Consider the following 17,155-nt stretch of genomic DNA (forward strand, 5'->3'; position numbering starts at 1 on the left):
CTTAAACTACATTAAAAATAGTATCTAGCCATAAAGATTTATTCTGTTTAATTTTCGTTGTGAGAAACCTGTAGCTAAATCACCTGCAACCACTAAAACATATTTCCTGTGCAGCTGCAACTAAACTGTATGTAGAGTAACATAACCAACCAATAAACTAATTTACCAAAATAGCCTCGACACAGAGTAGCAGTCACATATAGTATAGTTTTCTTTAATAACTTTACAACAGGGTACAAATTGGGTCCACTCATCTGAAGGCTTTGTGAAAGTTTACTGTGAAACAGCAAAAGTCAAGTTTTTCTGGGGTATGAATAACTGAGGTTTCCCAACCTACATTCATGGTTCACAAATGTATAATGAATAGCAAAAGCCACACAAATAACCATTTGATAACACGATTGCTATAATTAAATAACCAAAGTAGCTCTGGAGGTTTAATGATGACAATTCGATGGCTGTTATCAAAGAAGAGCTGTGAATTGATATCTATCTTTGGCCTCAGTTATGGTGATTTGTGTAAATTTAAATGTTGAAATATTAACATAAAGTCATCATTTTCAACCTCAGCATTTGGCAGCTGGTGGATAGTTGGTGTATGGAGACATGTCTTTTTATTTGTCAACATACAGAAATAATCTGAAACTGTGAATGTTCAGGGAAACCTCAGTGTTAACCACAGACAGGTAACAGTACAGTTAACAGCCAGCAGAAGGCGCCGACATGGGCAGAGTGTCTGTGTTTAATTCAAATTTACTAAAACGTAAACAATTAAAATGGAGTTCATAATACACCAAGTTAAATCCTCCAAATCATAAATATGCTGGTGTTATAACAAATATCACTGATTTTGCTTTCTATAAAGTGTAGAAAATGATCTTTTAACCAGTAGTTAACATCTGCTGAATAATCTGACAATATACTCAATCCAGATTACAGACAAACAAATTCACTTGATTAAAAATATATCAAATGTTTTGAGGATGTGGCAATATCTTTGAAACAAAACCTCTGAAATACTGCTACGTTTGTAAAGAATCAAGTGTGTGTGTGCGTGTGTGTTTGATGAAGGGAAATTGGCCCAGTTGGCAGCTTGTTGATACTAACCATTTATAATACAAGTGTGCCCACACACTCACACATTCATGCACATACAGGAACACAGCGAGCAGCACAGGCTCACATCCAGACATCCAGGTTGTAAACAAAAGCTCTTTTATCAAAGAGAGTATAAAAATGCACTGCCACAGTGCGATCTTGAAAAGCTCTATGGAGTGACTACTGCATTAGAAAAAGCAATCAACAATGCAAACAAAATGTGGGATAAAAAAAATGTAAGTTTTATATTACAAAGCCTTTTGGAGTCCTGAGTTTATCAAACATAAACAAAAAAGGCCAGAGTCCATATGTCATAGAAATACATTAAAGGATTTTTAAACAAACAAAAAAATATATATATGACAGTTTTCCAGCTTGTAGTTCATTCCTCACTAAAAAAGGTGAAAACAGCGTCCACTGCTCTTGTTTGGGACGACACCCAAAATGCAGGATGTTTTGTTGTTACATGTAAAATAGTTTTCAAGTGATTGAGACGTTCAATGAATTGTCTGAGTAAATGATAGAATATGTTGATTTCCGTTTGTTTTTTCCACATATAAAATGAAAGTAAAAGTGCTTGAAATAAAACCTTTAATGTTTTTGTAATGTGCATCGCCCCTAACCAAACACCGATGTGAGAAAAATGTCAGGAGTGCAGGCTGATGGAGGGTCAGAAGGTTTCGTTTCCCATTTAAGACACACACTTCCTTAAATTCCTCCGCTTCATATCGTCATGTCGTCTTCACACATTTACGTACATTATGACATCGTGTCTCTAATGTAAACTTGAACCTTGAATCATTCCGGTAAAGACCAAACATTTTGCAACTTGAACAGATGAACACACTTGCACACTGGGAGCAGTCCAGTACAACCACAGTCTTCTACTGTTGGCCACTGAAACCCTTTTGGGTTGAGTACCTTGCTCAAAGGCACCTTGGCAGTTGCTACTCAGAAAACATTTTTTTTACTTCAACCCCAGAACTTTCTGTTTACAAGCGTTTTCTCTAGGTTCCTGCCTGCCCTGCAACTTAAGTCTTAGAATGTATTTTATTTTTAACAATGTTTTATTGGTAAAGAAAGATGGTTAATTTTACATAACTATTAAAAAATGTATTTAAAATATCTGCTTTAATGGATTTTTCAAATCACGTCAGGTTATCCCTTGATAGGCAGGAAGGATTTTATGAGCTGCTACAGATTCCTGACAACTGCTGATACAGATTTGACACCAAAAAAAGGAACAAGAACAGGGATGTGTGAAGCCAAAAATACCGGGAAATGAACCCATGATTTAAGACACAGGTTGTGGATCAGTTTCTTTGTGTCTATGTTGTGTTTGACGAAAGTGAGACTGATTGTAGGTAAGTCTATCCAGCCTGCTGTGAGAGAAACATAAGAAAAGGTTGAGGTCCTGATTCACACACAGCATGTTGAGGCAAATTGTATAAACTCCACCTGCTGCTTTTAACATTTGAAGGACATCTTAACAAAAGCTGTCTGAAGTGTCAACATTTACCAGCCACAAAGTATACCAGCTAGAGGTATTTTAAAACTTTAAAAACAAATGTCTCTTTGTCTTCAGATAGCAATCACGATTCGGTGTGACAAAATGAAAGAACTAGCACCAAGTGTTGAGACCAAAACCTCAGTGCTTTAATAAAAAAAAGAGATGGATTTGATATACAAAGATCCTAAATAGCACCATAGAAGTGTGTTTTTGAAAGGAACCTCATAGCCTGAATAGGTAAGTCCATACAGTACTTGATAAGTTAAAAAAGAGGAAATAAACTGATAAATCTATGATAATCATTATTTCTTTAACATGTCATTATATTACATCCCAGGTTCTTTTTGGATTGTGAAATTGGAAATATCAGCTAAGATTACTCAAAACAAATCAGGTTGTTAAAATGCAGTCCTGACCTACACTCCTTTTTCAGCATCCTCTGTCACTGGTTTCCATTTAAACAAGACAGGGATTAGCACCATCCACCAACTAGCGGCTGGTAGAATCTGAGTGTGGCTGGTAAATATTCAAACACTTTAATGGCTAAACAACCTGCCTTCTGCACTTCAAGTTGTCCGGTAAAAAAAAAAGAAAGAGACCAGAGGGACACAGCCACGTCCTTCGGAGGGATGATCCTTCTTTTATCCGCAGCACCAGTTCCTCCTGCTGCCGCTCTGTATCATCGTCGAGATTCAGCTGATTTTCTCACTGCCTTGCTCGAGGGCTCATCAGGTATTCTGTCACCTGGAAGTCTCTGTTAAAGTCCAGTCTCCCAGCAGACCTTGCAGCTTTTTATCGGCGCGGCTGGTGGCGGGAGTGGCGAGGCAGCGAGGAGGGTCTGGAGGAGGAGGAAGGTGAGCAGGGAGACGGCTGGTGGCGGGAGTGGCGAGGCAGCGAGGAGGGGCTGGAGGAGGAGGAAGGGGAGCAGGGAGACATGGAGGCCAGGGAGGCGGAGGCGGCGGCGTCCTCGGCCTCCTCCAGCTCGCCACCCCCCCCTCCGTGCAGCTCCTGGCTGACGCTGGACTGCAGCGCGGCCGGGGTCAGCCACTCTTTGGGCAGGCAGCTCTGCAGGAAGGGCACGCAGGAGCTGAAGTAGGCCAGCCGGTTCACCCAGCGAGGGACCTCCCTGCCACATAGGATCTGAAGGGAGGGAGGACAGAGACAAAGGTTGTTGTTGTTTAGCGATTTAATTTAATTTATAATTTTTTTAAAGTCACCTATTGTGCCAAATCCACTTTTTTTAATGTTGTGGTATCTTACCTTGTGTTATTATTACATGTTATTGCATTTGTCCAGCAGGGGGCAAATTCACTCTTGGTATTAAAAGAGCCTGTTGTACATGTTCCCACGAGGAAGTCCCGGAAGCATGTTACCAAAGTAAAACCAGTTAAATCTACTCTTATGTTGTGGACATACAATTATTGATCACAAGATACAACATATTATTGGCGACGAGGATTAAGAAGAGGATTAAGACAAGGATCAATACGGGATCAAAGAGGACATGCCGAGCGGACTGGTTAGCACCTTACATGCAGGTTTGGGTCGTTAGCGGCAGCTAGCTCAAATTATTAGCATAGTCTGCGGGTGGAGGAGAGGATTCATTGACACACAATGGCAATGATTGGCACGCTGGCACCTTTTGATGCAAAAAATCAGAAGTGGGAAGAATACTGTGAAGTATTGGAACAGTTTTTTGAGGCTAATGCAATTGAAAATGGAGACAGACAAAGAGCCATATTAATAAGTGTTGTGGGATCATCAACATACAGCCTTATGAAAAACCTCCTCAGTCCGGATAAGCCCAAGGATAAGACTTACACACAACTTGTGGAGCTGCTAAAAAATCACTTTGACCCAAAGCCTAGTGAAATTGTGCAAAGGTACAAGTTTGACTCCCGCAACCGTGAGCCAAATGAGTCAGTAATGGAATACGTGGCTGAGCTGCGTCGGTTTAGCGCAGGATTGCAACTATGGTAACACTTTGCAGCAGAGGTTGAGAGACAGGATCGTCTGTGGAATAAATGAAGATCGGATTCAGAGACGACTCTTATCAGAAGCGGATTTAACATTTGAAAAAGCATTGTCAATTGCTGTGGCGTCAGAGACTGCAAATAAAAATGCACAGGAGATACAAAGCCAAGGGGCCACAGCTAAATGCTTCAAAATGGATAAAAGTCACAGGAGGCTTATGCACACAGAGAACCTACCAAAGAGTGTTACAGATGCAAGGGAACCCAGCATGAAGCAGCAGACTGTAAGTTTAAACAAGAGAAATGTCATGCATGTGGTAAAATAGGACACATTGCCAGAGCTTGTCGTAGTAGATCTACACAGAAGGGAAACAGCAACAAAAATGCAGACCCAAAGAGAGAAAGGAGGCAAACCACATATCACCGTTCTCATAAAGTACAAGAGCAACGGAGCCAAAGTGATAGCTCAGAAGAAGATACATTCTTACTGAATAAGATGAGGTTCAGATTGGGACGCATGAGTGAAGTGCACCTGAGACGAGTAGACCCATACATGGTTGAAGTGAAGCTGGATAGTAAGTTTGTTAACTTTGAGATAGACACTGGCTGTAGTCTCACAATAATGAATGAACAGACATTTCAAAGACTATGGAAAGACACAAAAAGTCCATGTTTGAGACCAACCAAAATCCGCATCGAGTCTTATACAGGTGACCCTGTTAATGTGGTCGGAGCTGCCCTTGTTAAAGTGAAATACAAACGTCAAAGTCGGTACTTGCCCCTCATTGTGGTTAAAGGGGACGGCCCCAGCCTGCTGGGAAGAGGCTGGCTGGAGGAAATACATCTGAGTTGGAAAGAAATCAAGCTCAGACACAAATCCCGAGTCCTGAAACACCTGAAGACAGAGGACAAATCGCTGCAGCAAGTACTGAGCAAACATGAAAATGTCTTCAAAGAGGAGCTTGGCACACTGAAAGGTATGAAAGCTACCATCCATGTAAAGGCTGATGCAGTCCCTCGTTTCTTCCGTCCGAGGTCTGTCCCGTACGCCATGCGCACCAAAGTAGATGAAGAAATAGACAGATTGTTGAAAGAAGGAGTAATCTCACCTGTTAAACATGCAGAATGGGCAGCACCAGTGGTTCCAATACTGAAGCCTGTTGGGACAGTAAGGCTATGTGGAGACTACAAGCTCACTGTAAATACAGTTTCCTCACTTGAACAATACCCCATACCCCGAATGGAAGACCTGTTTGCAGCACTGACAGGAGGAAAACGGTTCACAAAGTTGGACATGAGTCATGCATACCAGCAAATACTCATGGATGATGAATCAAAGAAATACTTAACAGTGAATACGCACAGAGGCTTATTCACATACAACAGACTGCCTTTTGGAGTAGCATCAGCCCCCAGCTATATTTCAGAGGACAATGGAAGGTCTCCTGCGAGGCATTTCCTTTTGTGGCAGTGTATTTAGATGACATCCTGGTGAGCGGGTGTGGATGAGGAAGACCATCTGCAGAACCTCGAGACAGTGTTGGCAAAGCTGGAGGAGGCAGGATTGCGTCTGAGAAGGAGCAAGTGCACTTTCCTGGAAGAGGAAGTGGAATATCTGGGACATCGAGTGGACGCACAGGGACTTCACCCTGTGGAAAAGAAAGTCAAAGCCATCATGGAGACTCCCAACCCCACAAATGTTACTGAACTCAAGTCGTACTTAGGTTGCTAAATTACTATAACAAATTTCTGCCAAACTTAGCTACACTATTGGCACCACTGCATGAGCTCCTGCGACAAGATGTGCGATGGACATGGCAAAAGAAACAGGAAGAGGCTTTTAAAAAATCAAAGGCCCTGTTAAACTCAGCAGAAGTGTTGGTGCATTACTCTGCTGACCGAGAGTTAATTATGTCATGTGATGCGTCACCTTACGGGGTGGGCGCTGTTTTATCACACGTAATGGACGATGGAACTGAACGTCCTTTGGGGTTCATGTCGCGTACTCTAGCGCCTGCTGAAAAGAATTACTCACAGCTAGACAAAGAAGGCTTAGCAGTTATATTTGGAATCAAGAAATTCCACAAGTACTTGTATGGTCGAACTTTCACCATCTATACAGATCACAAGCCACTGATCTCTCTCTTCAACGAAAAGAAACCCATTCCACAGATGGGTTCCCCGAGAGTTCAGAGATGGGCAGTGCACCTGAGTGCCTATGAGTATCACATTGTGTACAAACCAGGAAAGAACAACGCTAATGCGGACGCATTAAGCAGACTGCCGCTGTCGGAAGATGTGCGAGAGAGTGAGACCGCAGAACAAGTGCTCATGATTGATCTTCTGGATGACACACTCGTGGACACAGCCAAAATAAAACACTGGACAGCTAAGGATGTAATATTGTCTCAAGTTCATGGTTATGTCCTGTCGGGATGGCCTTCAGTGACTGAGGCTCCTCTCAAGCCGTATCATCAGAGGAGAGAAGAACTGAGTGTGAGGGATGGCTGCGTGCTCTGGGGAGCCAGAGTCATCGTACCAAACAAAGGCAGGGGAAAGATATTGAAAGTACTGCACCAAACACATTCCGGCATGTCAAAGATGAAAGGTCTGGCTAGATCTTATGTATGGTGGCCGGGGATGGACCAGGATGTAGAAAAGGAAGTGCAGTCTTGTGAGGAGTGCCAAAAGCACCACAAGTCACCACCATCAGCACCATTACATCCCTGGGAGTGGCCGGAGTCTCCCTGGACGAGAATTCATGTGGACTATGCAGGCCCTTTCCTGGGAGAGATGTTTCTACTGATAGTGGATGCTCACTCAAAATGGATGGATATTTATCCAGTGAAGTCAGCTACATCACAGGTGACCATTGAAAAGCTGCGTCAGAGTTTCAGTGTTTTTGGACTGCCAAAAATGTTGGTGTCAGACAACGGAACCTGTTTTACAAGTGCTGAATTTGAGACTTTCATGAAACAAAATGGCATCCGCCATGTGAGGGTCAGCACCGTTTCACCCGTCTTCTAATGGGCTGGCAGAGAGGGCGGTCCAGACCTTCAAAGGGGGGATGAAAAAGATGAAAGGTGAAACATTGCAAACTAGACTGTCAAGGTTTCTGTTCAGTTACCGCATCACACCTCACGCGACCACAGGCCTGTCGCCTGCAGAGTTGATGATGTCAAGGAGACTCAGATCTGCATTAGACCTGCTCCTGCCAGATGTGAAAACAAGAGTGCAGCAAAAACAACTAAAACAGAAACAGTCCCATGACACAAACAGGAAACTGAGAAGTTTCTCACCTGGGGTTAAAGTGTTCATCAGAAACTACTCTTATGGACCTAAATGGATCGCTGCGGTCATCGAGAGCTCATCAGGTCCAGTGTCATATACAGTGATCATTGGAAGTGGTCAAGTCGTGAAGCGGCATGTGGATCAAGTAAGAGCCAGATTAACAGACACCGTGCCCTTAGAGCCGGTGCTGGACTCCAACAGAGACACTGTGGTTCCAGTGACAATCGAGCAAGAAGGACCTCCTGCAAGTGAGCCAGTGGTTCTGTGTACTCCGGTCCCGCCGGACTTGCCTGCTACACCCGTGGTGAGACGATCAGAGCGCGAGAGACAGCCACCTGTATACCTGAAAGACTTTGTTAAATAGATCAAGAGATGTTCCATTAATAGAGCAGCATAGTTCTCTGATCTCACTTTAAGGAAAGGTTTTAGAATGTTAATCTTTGAAAGTGAAATGGTTCATGCCAGTACCTCGAAATGTTGTGTAACGGGAGTATGTTATACTCCCACCTTCGGGAAGTATTGTTAGCTTAAAGGGGGGGAAATGTGGTATCTTATCTTGTGTTATTATTACATGTTATTGCATTTGTCCAGCAGGGGGCAAACTCACTCTTGGTATTAAAAGAGCCTGTTGTACATGTTCCCACGAGGAAGTCCCGGAAGCATGTTACCAAAGTAAAACCAGTTAAATCTACTCTCATGTTGTGGACATACAATTATTGATCACAAGATACAACAAATGTATTTCCCCCTCTGTGTAAAAAGATTCTGAAAGTTTCAGGAACAAAGATTCTCTCTCTTTTTGTCCTGATCCATTTATATAAAAACCTGTCTGAAAATGAGCTGATCAGATTTTGGCCAGTTTATGATGTCATAACGATGTTTTGGCTTGTGTAACCATTAGCCAATCAGCAACCAATGTAACCCCCCCCCCCCCCCCCCCCACCTTATCACCTGAATCTCCTCCTAGAGCACCATTAGCCGCGTTCACACCGGAGTACTTTCACCGTACTTTTCGCGTTTTTAGTTCCGTGAGTACCCCTTATGTCGCGTTCACACCAAAAATCGTACTTAATCTCGGGTACTTTTACCCCCATTTTTAGAACCGGCTGAGAGAGCGTACTTTCCTGAGGGTACAAAGTGCCCCAAAAGTGCCCCAGTGCTGATTGGCTGGGCGAATTGCAAACCACGCCCGTACAACTGTGAAAAATGTTGTGTGGAGACGCCATTGTTTTCCCTCGCTACAAAATCCCGACGGAGCGTTGGGTTTGTTTTTTGAAAGCAGTTATGGCAAGCATCAAGAAATGATGAGGAGGTGTCGGCGCTTCTGGAGATCTACGCCGAGGACGTGACCCAGGGAATGCTACTGAAGCCAGTTCAGTAGCTTTCACTCGACCTGGGAATGAGCACAGCCCCACGGCACACACCGGCTAAAAATAAAGAAACTCGGGCAGGACTACAAACGGCGGATTCAGTGGCCAACGATGACGACCACGACGAAGGTAAAATCAACTACATGCACTGGGTTTTAATCTGCACAATAATGGTCTCAGATGTACTTTTATTTGCTCAGTAGATCAAGCTAGCCATGCTAGGCGGAATAGGCTAACACCGGCCCCGAGCTAGCTACATCTAGCTAGCTAGATATTCTCGGCTGTATGAAAACGTTTTGACTTGTGAATAACTGTGTAGTGTTTCTGTAATTTGCTTCACTAACTCATGGCACTAATCGTCTGTTTCAGGCGAGGATGGACAACTCTCGGGATTGGAAACAAGCGAGCTTTGCATTCTAGATCACAGCGCTAGCTCGCCCCCCCTTACCAGCAACCAAACGCAAAGGTACACACACTGTAACTTTGTCTTGAAAGAACGTTACGCATCGAACTGATGTTCACAATCATGTTTATTTCCTTCTTGGTACAATTATGAAACAGCGTGAAAACGTATTCGCCAAGACCGGCATTTACAAATGTCTCACACAAACATTGTAAACATCAGGGCTAGAAGTCACATGACTTCCGGTACGAAAACTTGCCTCAACAAATTAAACAAAATTCAAGCATACATGAAGCACAATCCTCCGTGTTTGAACCTCTTAAATCGCTGCATAGCCGATTTATGTGGACTGGATTATCCCAGAGAGGCTAAACATTCTTTATAACACAGTTTGAGATTTGTGAAACCTTAATTCTATTGGGAAAAATACAAAAAGGGAGGATTTTCAGTGCTTTTTCGCATCTGGCCACATTAGACCAGGTCCTGATCTAAAACCACTATACCTAGACTCATCAAATCTGGACTGGATTATCCCAGAGAGGCTAAACATTCTTTATAACACAGTTTCAGATTTGTGAAACCTTAATTCTATTTGTGAAAATACCAAAAAAACATTCCTAGTATGTTGTAAAACTACATGGCGACTAAACAGATCTTGTATCTTGCTTATTTTCCCCTCTTAGGAAAGCGGACACACAGGATGCAAATTTCTTGACACCGCCCAGGCGTTGGAGGACCGGCGTGCCGTGGTGAAAGAGTCGATGCACGGAGATCAGATGGTGCTGTTCACCAAGGCCCAGGAAACGGAGGACAAGATGCCTCACCAGTTCATTTTATATTATTGTTATTACTGTTATTATATAGTCTTGATACAACTGACACTTTATTTTATATTGATAATGTTAATTTACATGTACAACTTCTATTTTATTTACATTAAAATGTGAACTTCTATTTACTGTTAAACAGATCCTGTATCTTGCTTATTTCTCCTGACACTTTATCTTTAGTGACCGTAGCATCCTATACATCACATGTAGTGATTATTCTGATACATCATGTTTCATCGGTTATAAACTGGCAAAGCTTTATTTGTCATTTAATTTATCATCAATGTTGCAACCTTGTGGAGGAATGGCAGGGGCACATACACAAATATGATAATTTATATCATTTTTAAATATTATTTGACCTAAAACTAAATGTTTTTATGATTGTCCTCTGAGGAGGACATGGGGATTTGCAAACCTTTAATTCCCCCCCCCCCCCATTTTACCACAACACAAATGGAGTCCACTATGGGCCGAAACTAACATTTATGTTTCCATAGTGTTTATGGCAGAACGGATGCAGTGGGTCTCAGGAAGATATATATATACTAATAACGGTGGGTTTGCTGCTGAGCCGATTTACTGTGCATACAACACACCTGGCACAGTTTATTGTTATTATATTGCCACACTGTACACTTATTGTAATGTTGCCTGTCTTGACTGGAAAATAAAAGAGAAACATTGTCAAAATGTTTACAATTTACACGCTGTTTCAGATGGCTCATAAAGCTGGGTCGCCGGTAAGGCAGTCCATTCGTCCCTGTACTCATTACTTTCACAAAGGTTATGTAATATGCAACATGCTGCCACCTGGATTGTGATCTTGTAGTCGTTCTTTTCATCAAGCACCGCCCACCTGCCCTTCAGTCTGGCCAAAAGCGTTCTCCCCACCACTCGTGCTCGGCTTGTTTTGTTATTGTACGCAAGTTGCTCAGGCTGCATTAACTCAGTTACAAAGCTGTATAAACTATGAGCACAAACAGCACAACTTCAGTCGACTCCATCTCCATCATGTCTGAGGTCGGAAGGTAAACAACAGACCGCCTAATGTACAGCGAGTGGGGTGGGCGTCGCAGTATACGCGGGAAGTTTTTCTTCTTCTTCTTCTCTTGTTTTGTAGCGGATTGCAAACAACTTTAAGGTGCATACCGCCACCTACTGTACTCGCCGTGAAGTGGTTTGTGGCCTGCCAGTAAAGCCAAAGCAGAAGAAGAAGAAGTGACGTCAGCGGCTCATTTGCGGAATCTTCCCTCAGGGAAAAGTACTCCGGTGTGAACGCGATCTGTACTAAGTGCCCTGGGGTTAAAAGCGCCGGGGCTCTTAGTGCCGGAACTAAGTACAGGAAAGTACTTGGTGTGAACGCGGCTATTGTGTTCTTTTTAACCAAATGTCTCTTATGCGGCTTTCACACCAGCGCTTTTCCCTTTCTAGCTCCTAGCTAGAGCTTTTCTGGTTCAGCTCCGGTTTCCCTTTTCAGCTCCCGCTCTGTTCACACCGCCCAGCTGCCGCTGCTGCGTCATGACGTCACCGTTTACATCGCTGATTTTCTCCCCAACGGAGCTCACAACAACAACGGGGGGGGGGGGGACTGCGTCGGGTCGATGATCGTGTTGCTTTTAATCATACGAAGCCAGATTAAATTAAATAACGACTTCTCCAACCTTATACTTTTCTCCAGAGTGCCGTGTTTCATTGTTTATTAATGTGTTTCAGCGGCATTACCGACCGCTGCAGTGCTGGCTGCTCTTCCACGGGAGTTTATTTCTCCCGTTAGCTCCGGGTTAGCTCACACGGCTCTAAAGTATTCACTGTCTGACTGTCACACAAGCAGCTGATACATATCCCCAGTTCCCCTTAAGTGAATGTGTGTCAGTCTGAATTGACGCTGTTTGGCATCACAACGCTGTTATGAAAGTTTCCCATGGTAAAACATGGGTGATGTTAGCATAGCAACCGAAGCTAAACTGACTACTTGCTAAGCCGTTTTCTACAGGCACTTTTTACCGACGTATTTTTCATTATGATTCTACTTGTGATAGTCGGACATGACAACCTGTGCAGCCCATGTATTGATTCCATCCGATAGCTGCTATAATAACAAACAAAACGTCTGCCTGCTCTCCACAATGATCAATAACAGCGAAACGGATTGGTCAAAGTAAGGTACACATTTCCTGCACGCCTCGACGTAAGAGAGACGTAAGCGACGCCGCGTCATAGCTCCGAAGCTCTTGCCTCTAGACCGACAATTTTTTGGAGCTGGAAGTGAACCGCATTCCGGAGCTATGACGCGGCGCCGCTGCGGTGTGAACAGGAAAAACCGGCGCTTTTCCAGCTCCAGCTCCGAGCCGGAGCTGGAGCTGGAGCTGGAGCTAGAAAGGGAAAAGCGCCGGTGTGAAAGGGGCATCAGAGGGGCGTGGGGAGTGGCTCCTTATTTTCATCTAAAGTAACAGACAGAGAATCAGCACTTTTGAAACAGGGCTGAAACAGAGGGGATTATGGGATGCTGCAATGATCTGTTTGGTGTTTGGAGCCAAACTCTTCAGAGACATGTTTTGTATATATCTGAGACCTATAATATATTGATGAAAACAGTATAATAGGGGACCTTTAAAAGCTTATAGTAGTCATGAGTCAGATTCAGATTTGATTCTTGAAGTCATGATTCAGTTCAATATTCTTGATTTTAGTGTATCGTGTACCCAGAGCCATATAATAGATAATTCTATCTATATGGCGCTGGTGTACCTATTTCAGAGTGTACTAATAAAGCCAGTGTGGCAAATAACGGCATGAGAGCAGAAGTGACGTGCTGTAAGATTATAGATTTTGAAAAATGTGAAAGTTATATCAACTGATTTGAATAATGTTAGCACACAAAGACAAAGGGTTTAATTGATTCCCTTTCAAGCACTCTTTTAGATATATATATACTGTAGTTTTGAGTATTTCTTCATGCTCAGTGGACTAATAGTTGACCGGTGTGCACACTGATGAGTCATTGATTGTAATACATTTTACAGCAGTGCATGACAACATCAACAGCTTTATCTCCCCAGGGTTAGGAGCATGTAACCATAAAAGGATTGAAAGCTGCTTTATCAGTATTTACTATTAACAAGGGGTCACATGACTGTGTGTGAAAGGTAGAGACAATCCCAAAGATGCACACTTGTACTGTATGCCCTGTTGAAGACAAAATACATATGAATGCTGCTTCATGTCAGCTGGATGATTAAAAAAGCGTTATTTGCCACAGAAGTTCACCCTATCAAGTAAATAAGGCTGTTAATAATGAATATGTTCAGAAGTGATGCATCTCAACAGAGAAATGTTGTCAGAAGTTTAAAGAATAATAATAATAAAAATGTTCATTTAACTTAAACACAAACCTATAAATAGTAAACCAGAGAAACTGATAAATGCTGCAGTGGTCTCTTGATTTTTCCAAAGCTGTATCTTTAGGGTGGAAAAAAACACTTTAAATAAAGTATTTTGGATTAGCTCAATTTAATTGTTCACTTTAAAAAAAAACACTAAAGCGCCCCCCACAAACAACATATATACATACATAGAAATGCTTACAATACTTTTTGACAGTTAGTGCAGTAACCATGCCACGCTGCTGCAAAGCTGGAGCAACAATTGCTTTACCAATCTCTATTCAATTATTACTAATATTAAACATGTTGCACCACTTAGTGGTCCTCGAGATTGTGCATGTTCTCAAAGTGTACAATTCTTTGTGCACGCTATTTTCAGAACCGTTTTTTAACAAAATAACCTAATGTAAAGTGGTGGGAGGGACACAATTGTCCATTTCCAACCAGCAGCCCAAACTGGTCATGTGTGTATTACATAAACACCTTGAATGTCTTCCTGGTTCTCCAGCGGTGTGGCTCCGCCCCCAAAGGATCAACAGTTACTTTTTTAATGCGCATTTTCTCATTATTCATCAGTGTGTGTCAGGCTTCTCCGTCTCACACAGTCAAGATGTTTCCCTTTTCCTTGTTGTCACCAACTACTTGGACTCTGCTGGCTGTCTTCTTCGCCCTGGTTTATCTGTGAGTAGTTTTTTAAAACTGTCATAGCAATGTGTTGTCAGGTTTTATGAGGCTCGTTGAATGGCCTGCTGTAACGATCCGTTAAGCTGTCCTGTGGCAATATTGATCCATGGTCAGAGCAGGTGGAAGAAGTACTCAAATCTTGTACTTTAGTAAAAGTAGAAATACCACAGAGCAGGAATACTCTGTAACAATTAAAAGTACTGTATTCAAAATGTTAGTCAAGAAAAAGTACTACAGTATTTAGACTGCGGTCAAGCCAGCCTCCACTTCGGAAAACACAGTCAAGCCAGCATCCGCGTTGTTTTGCGGTGCGCGAATATCCTATGCATTACGGTAGCGGTCTGGAAAAACTGCCTTCAAAATAAAAGTGCTTACTCGGTCAATAACAATTATACCAAACATATTAAAATATGTACTATAGAGTGGCGAAGTCATGCCCACCTACTTCCGGGTAATGGGACCTTATTTCGGAAAAATTATGCATTGAAGTCAGTGGGGAGAGAAAACGTATCTTTCGATCCCGTTTGAATTGTGCCATGAATTACACATATGATGTTTGTCAATCTTAAAAAATAATTTCCATGTCAAAAAAGTCACAGTTTGTCGTAAAACTGTTGAAATATAAGAAAAATACGTAACTAGAAAGACTACAAATCCCAGAGTCGCGTAAGTGATGTCACAATTGTTTTCCTCCACCATTCAGATACCTAAGATCAGCGCAATATAGATATAATCTATCTATATGGCGCTGGCTAAGATAAGATAACTTTAACAAGATGCCTGTGTGCTTAGCAGAGGTGGGACCAAGTCATTGTTTTGCAAGTCCGAGTCAAGTCTCAAGTCTTTGCGCTCAAGTCCGAGTCAAGTCTCAAGTCTTTGTGCTGAAGTCCAAGTCAAGTCTCAAGTCAGGATGGGCAAGTTCAAGTCAAGTCCAAGTCCTAAACTTTGACAAAACGAGTCTTAAACAAGTCATTATGTGCTTTTCACCAAATGTAATGACACCGATCAACAGAATAATACTTAATAATTAAACTGCTCTTTATTAGTCACATTAATACTGTAATAATCTATTTTCTCTCTGCTGGTAAAGTAACATGTTTTCTTCTATTGTAAGAGGGATCAGTAAGGTAATGCTACCCGTGACGGTTTGATTCAGAAGGAGTTTAATTGATAAGATCCCTGATGTTGAGGTAACCAGAATGTTTATTTCCACTGTGTACAACATGTTATAAGGGACCCACAATCTATCTTTATGCAAGGGATAATGTGCAGCGAGGCGTCTCTATGGGGAAAAGAACACCTGAATCTAGATCCCTCTGCAGGTGGTACTTTAACTGTATTTTGATGCTAATACTTTTGTACTTTTACTTGTAACATTTTGAATGCAGGACTTTTTATTGTAACCGAGTATTCCTACACTCTGGTACTTTTACTCAAGTACAAGATCTGAACTTCTCCCACCTCTGACAATAAATCCTGAGTGGTTACCAAAAAAAAAAACCCTGCTCTGAAGGTTATTTTCATTTTACAAATCCTGCACTCAGCTTTGCTTTCCTCCAATATCATTGAAATGCAGCCAGATGCTGCTTTCTTTTTTTCGGTTTTCGCTAATTTCTTGACTTTTTCCGACGCGCTTGCATTTAAAATCTGTCTCCCCGTCGCTCTGTGTAGCTGGCCTGTACCACTACACCTGCTGTCTTTGAAGCGTCTGCCCCCCACCCTTCTTTCACATAATGGTATGATCCTAGTGTGTCCTCATATGATTGGCCGCATGGTGGCTCAGCTAAATAAAGACCCGCCCCTGCCTGCAAGGATTCTCAGCAAGAGTAGAAGCGGCTGGAGATTCTGCTCTCCCCCGACGGGAATCTGCTCTTCTAGCGGCATCTCGCGATCGGCGTGTTGGAGACCCCTGAATTAAATTATCAAGTCACCTCAAGTCAGAGGGCTCAAGTCCAAGTCAAGTCCCGAGTCATTGGTGTTCAAGTCCAAGTCGAGTCGCAAGTGTTTTGTGATTTTGTCAAGTCGAGTCCAAGTCATCAAATTGGTGACTCGAGTCTGACTCGAGTCCAAGTCATGTGACTCCGAGTCCACACCTCTGGTGCCTTAGTACCAGGTTGTTATTATACCAGCAATGGGTCTTGCTCGTTCTTTTGCTTCCCGTCTGATGAAAGGACCAGGAGTGGCTTGATCAAGTTAGGTACCTAGGTAGTAGCTAGCACGTGAGTTAGCATTACAGCCTTGTCATTTTTATTAGCCTTAACATGAAGTAACATTAAGTAACCCAAAATGTTAAACAGTAAGAGTAGTAGTCATATTTCGTGAACCCTTTGAATAGTACTGTCACCGGTGGTGATCATCTATAATACACCATTTAAGCCCGGGGGAGAAATGCTAACGCTAACGTTAGCTCGGCGATCTTCTCTACTTCATGCTATCTGCACAATGGTTGACATTAAACCTTAAACACGACCAGACAGTTCAGAGAGAATCAAAGGAAGGCAGGCAGGCAGCTTTGCATGACATTCTTCAGGACATGTTTCATTGTGGTGATAGTGAGGATAGTCAATCGTTTTGTTGACAAGACAGTAGTGACGGCCATCTTGGTGACGT

The 17,155-nt window shown here is 42.5% G+C and overlaps 2 protein-coding genes across 2 annotated transcripts in view; one reads left to right on the forward strand and one right to left on the reverse strand.

Moving 5' to 3' along the window:
• Positions 1-198: 198 nt before the first annotated feature.
• Positions 199-17,155, reverse strand: part of desi2 (desumoylating isopeptidase 2) — a 66,836-nt gene continuing 49,879 nt past the window's right edge. Inside the window, exon 5 of the mRNA XM_034152361.1 lies at positions 199-3,748. Within this exon, the coding sequence (XP_034008252.1) occupies positions 3,401-3,748 (348 nt within the window). The 3' untranslated portion in view covers positions 199-3,400. The remainder of the gene's footprint in view (positions 3,749-17,155) is intronic.
• LOC117499755 (cytochrome P450 3A30-like) overlaps positions 14,457-17,155 on the forward strand; it is a 32,951-nt gene continuing 30,252 nt past the window's right edge. The window contains exon 1 of the mRNA XM_034152362.1: positions 14,457-14,545. Coding sequence (XP_034008253.1) covers positions 14,472-14,545 — 74 coding nt within the window. The 5' untranslated portion in view covers positions 14,457-14,471. The remainder of the gene's footprint in view (positions 14,546-17,155) is intronic.

This window comes from Trematomus bernacchii, unplaced genomic scaffold (genome assembly GCF_902827165.1).
Source record: "Trematomus bernacchii unplaced genomic scaffold, fTreBer1.1, whole genome shotgun sequence".
Taxonomy (NCBI): domain Eukaryota; kingdom Metazoa; phylum Chordata; class Actinopteri; order Perciformes; family Nototheniidae; genus Trematomus; species Trematomus bernacchii.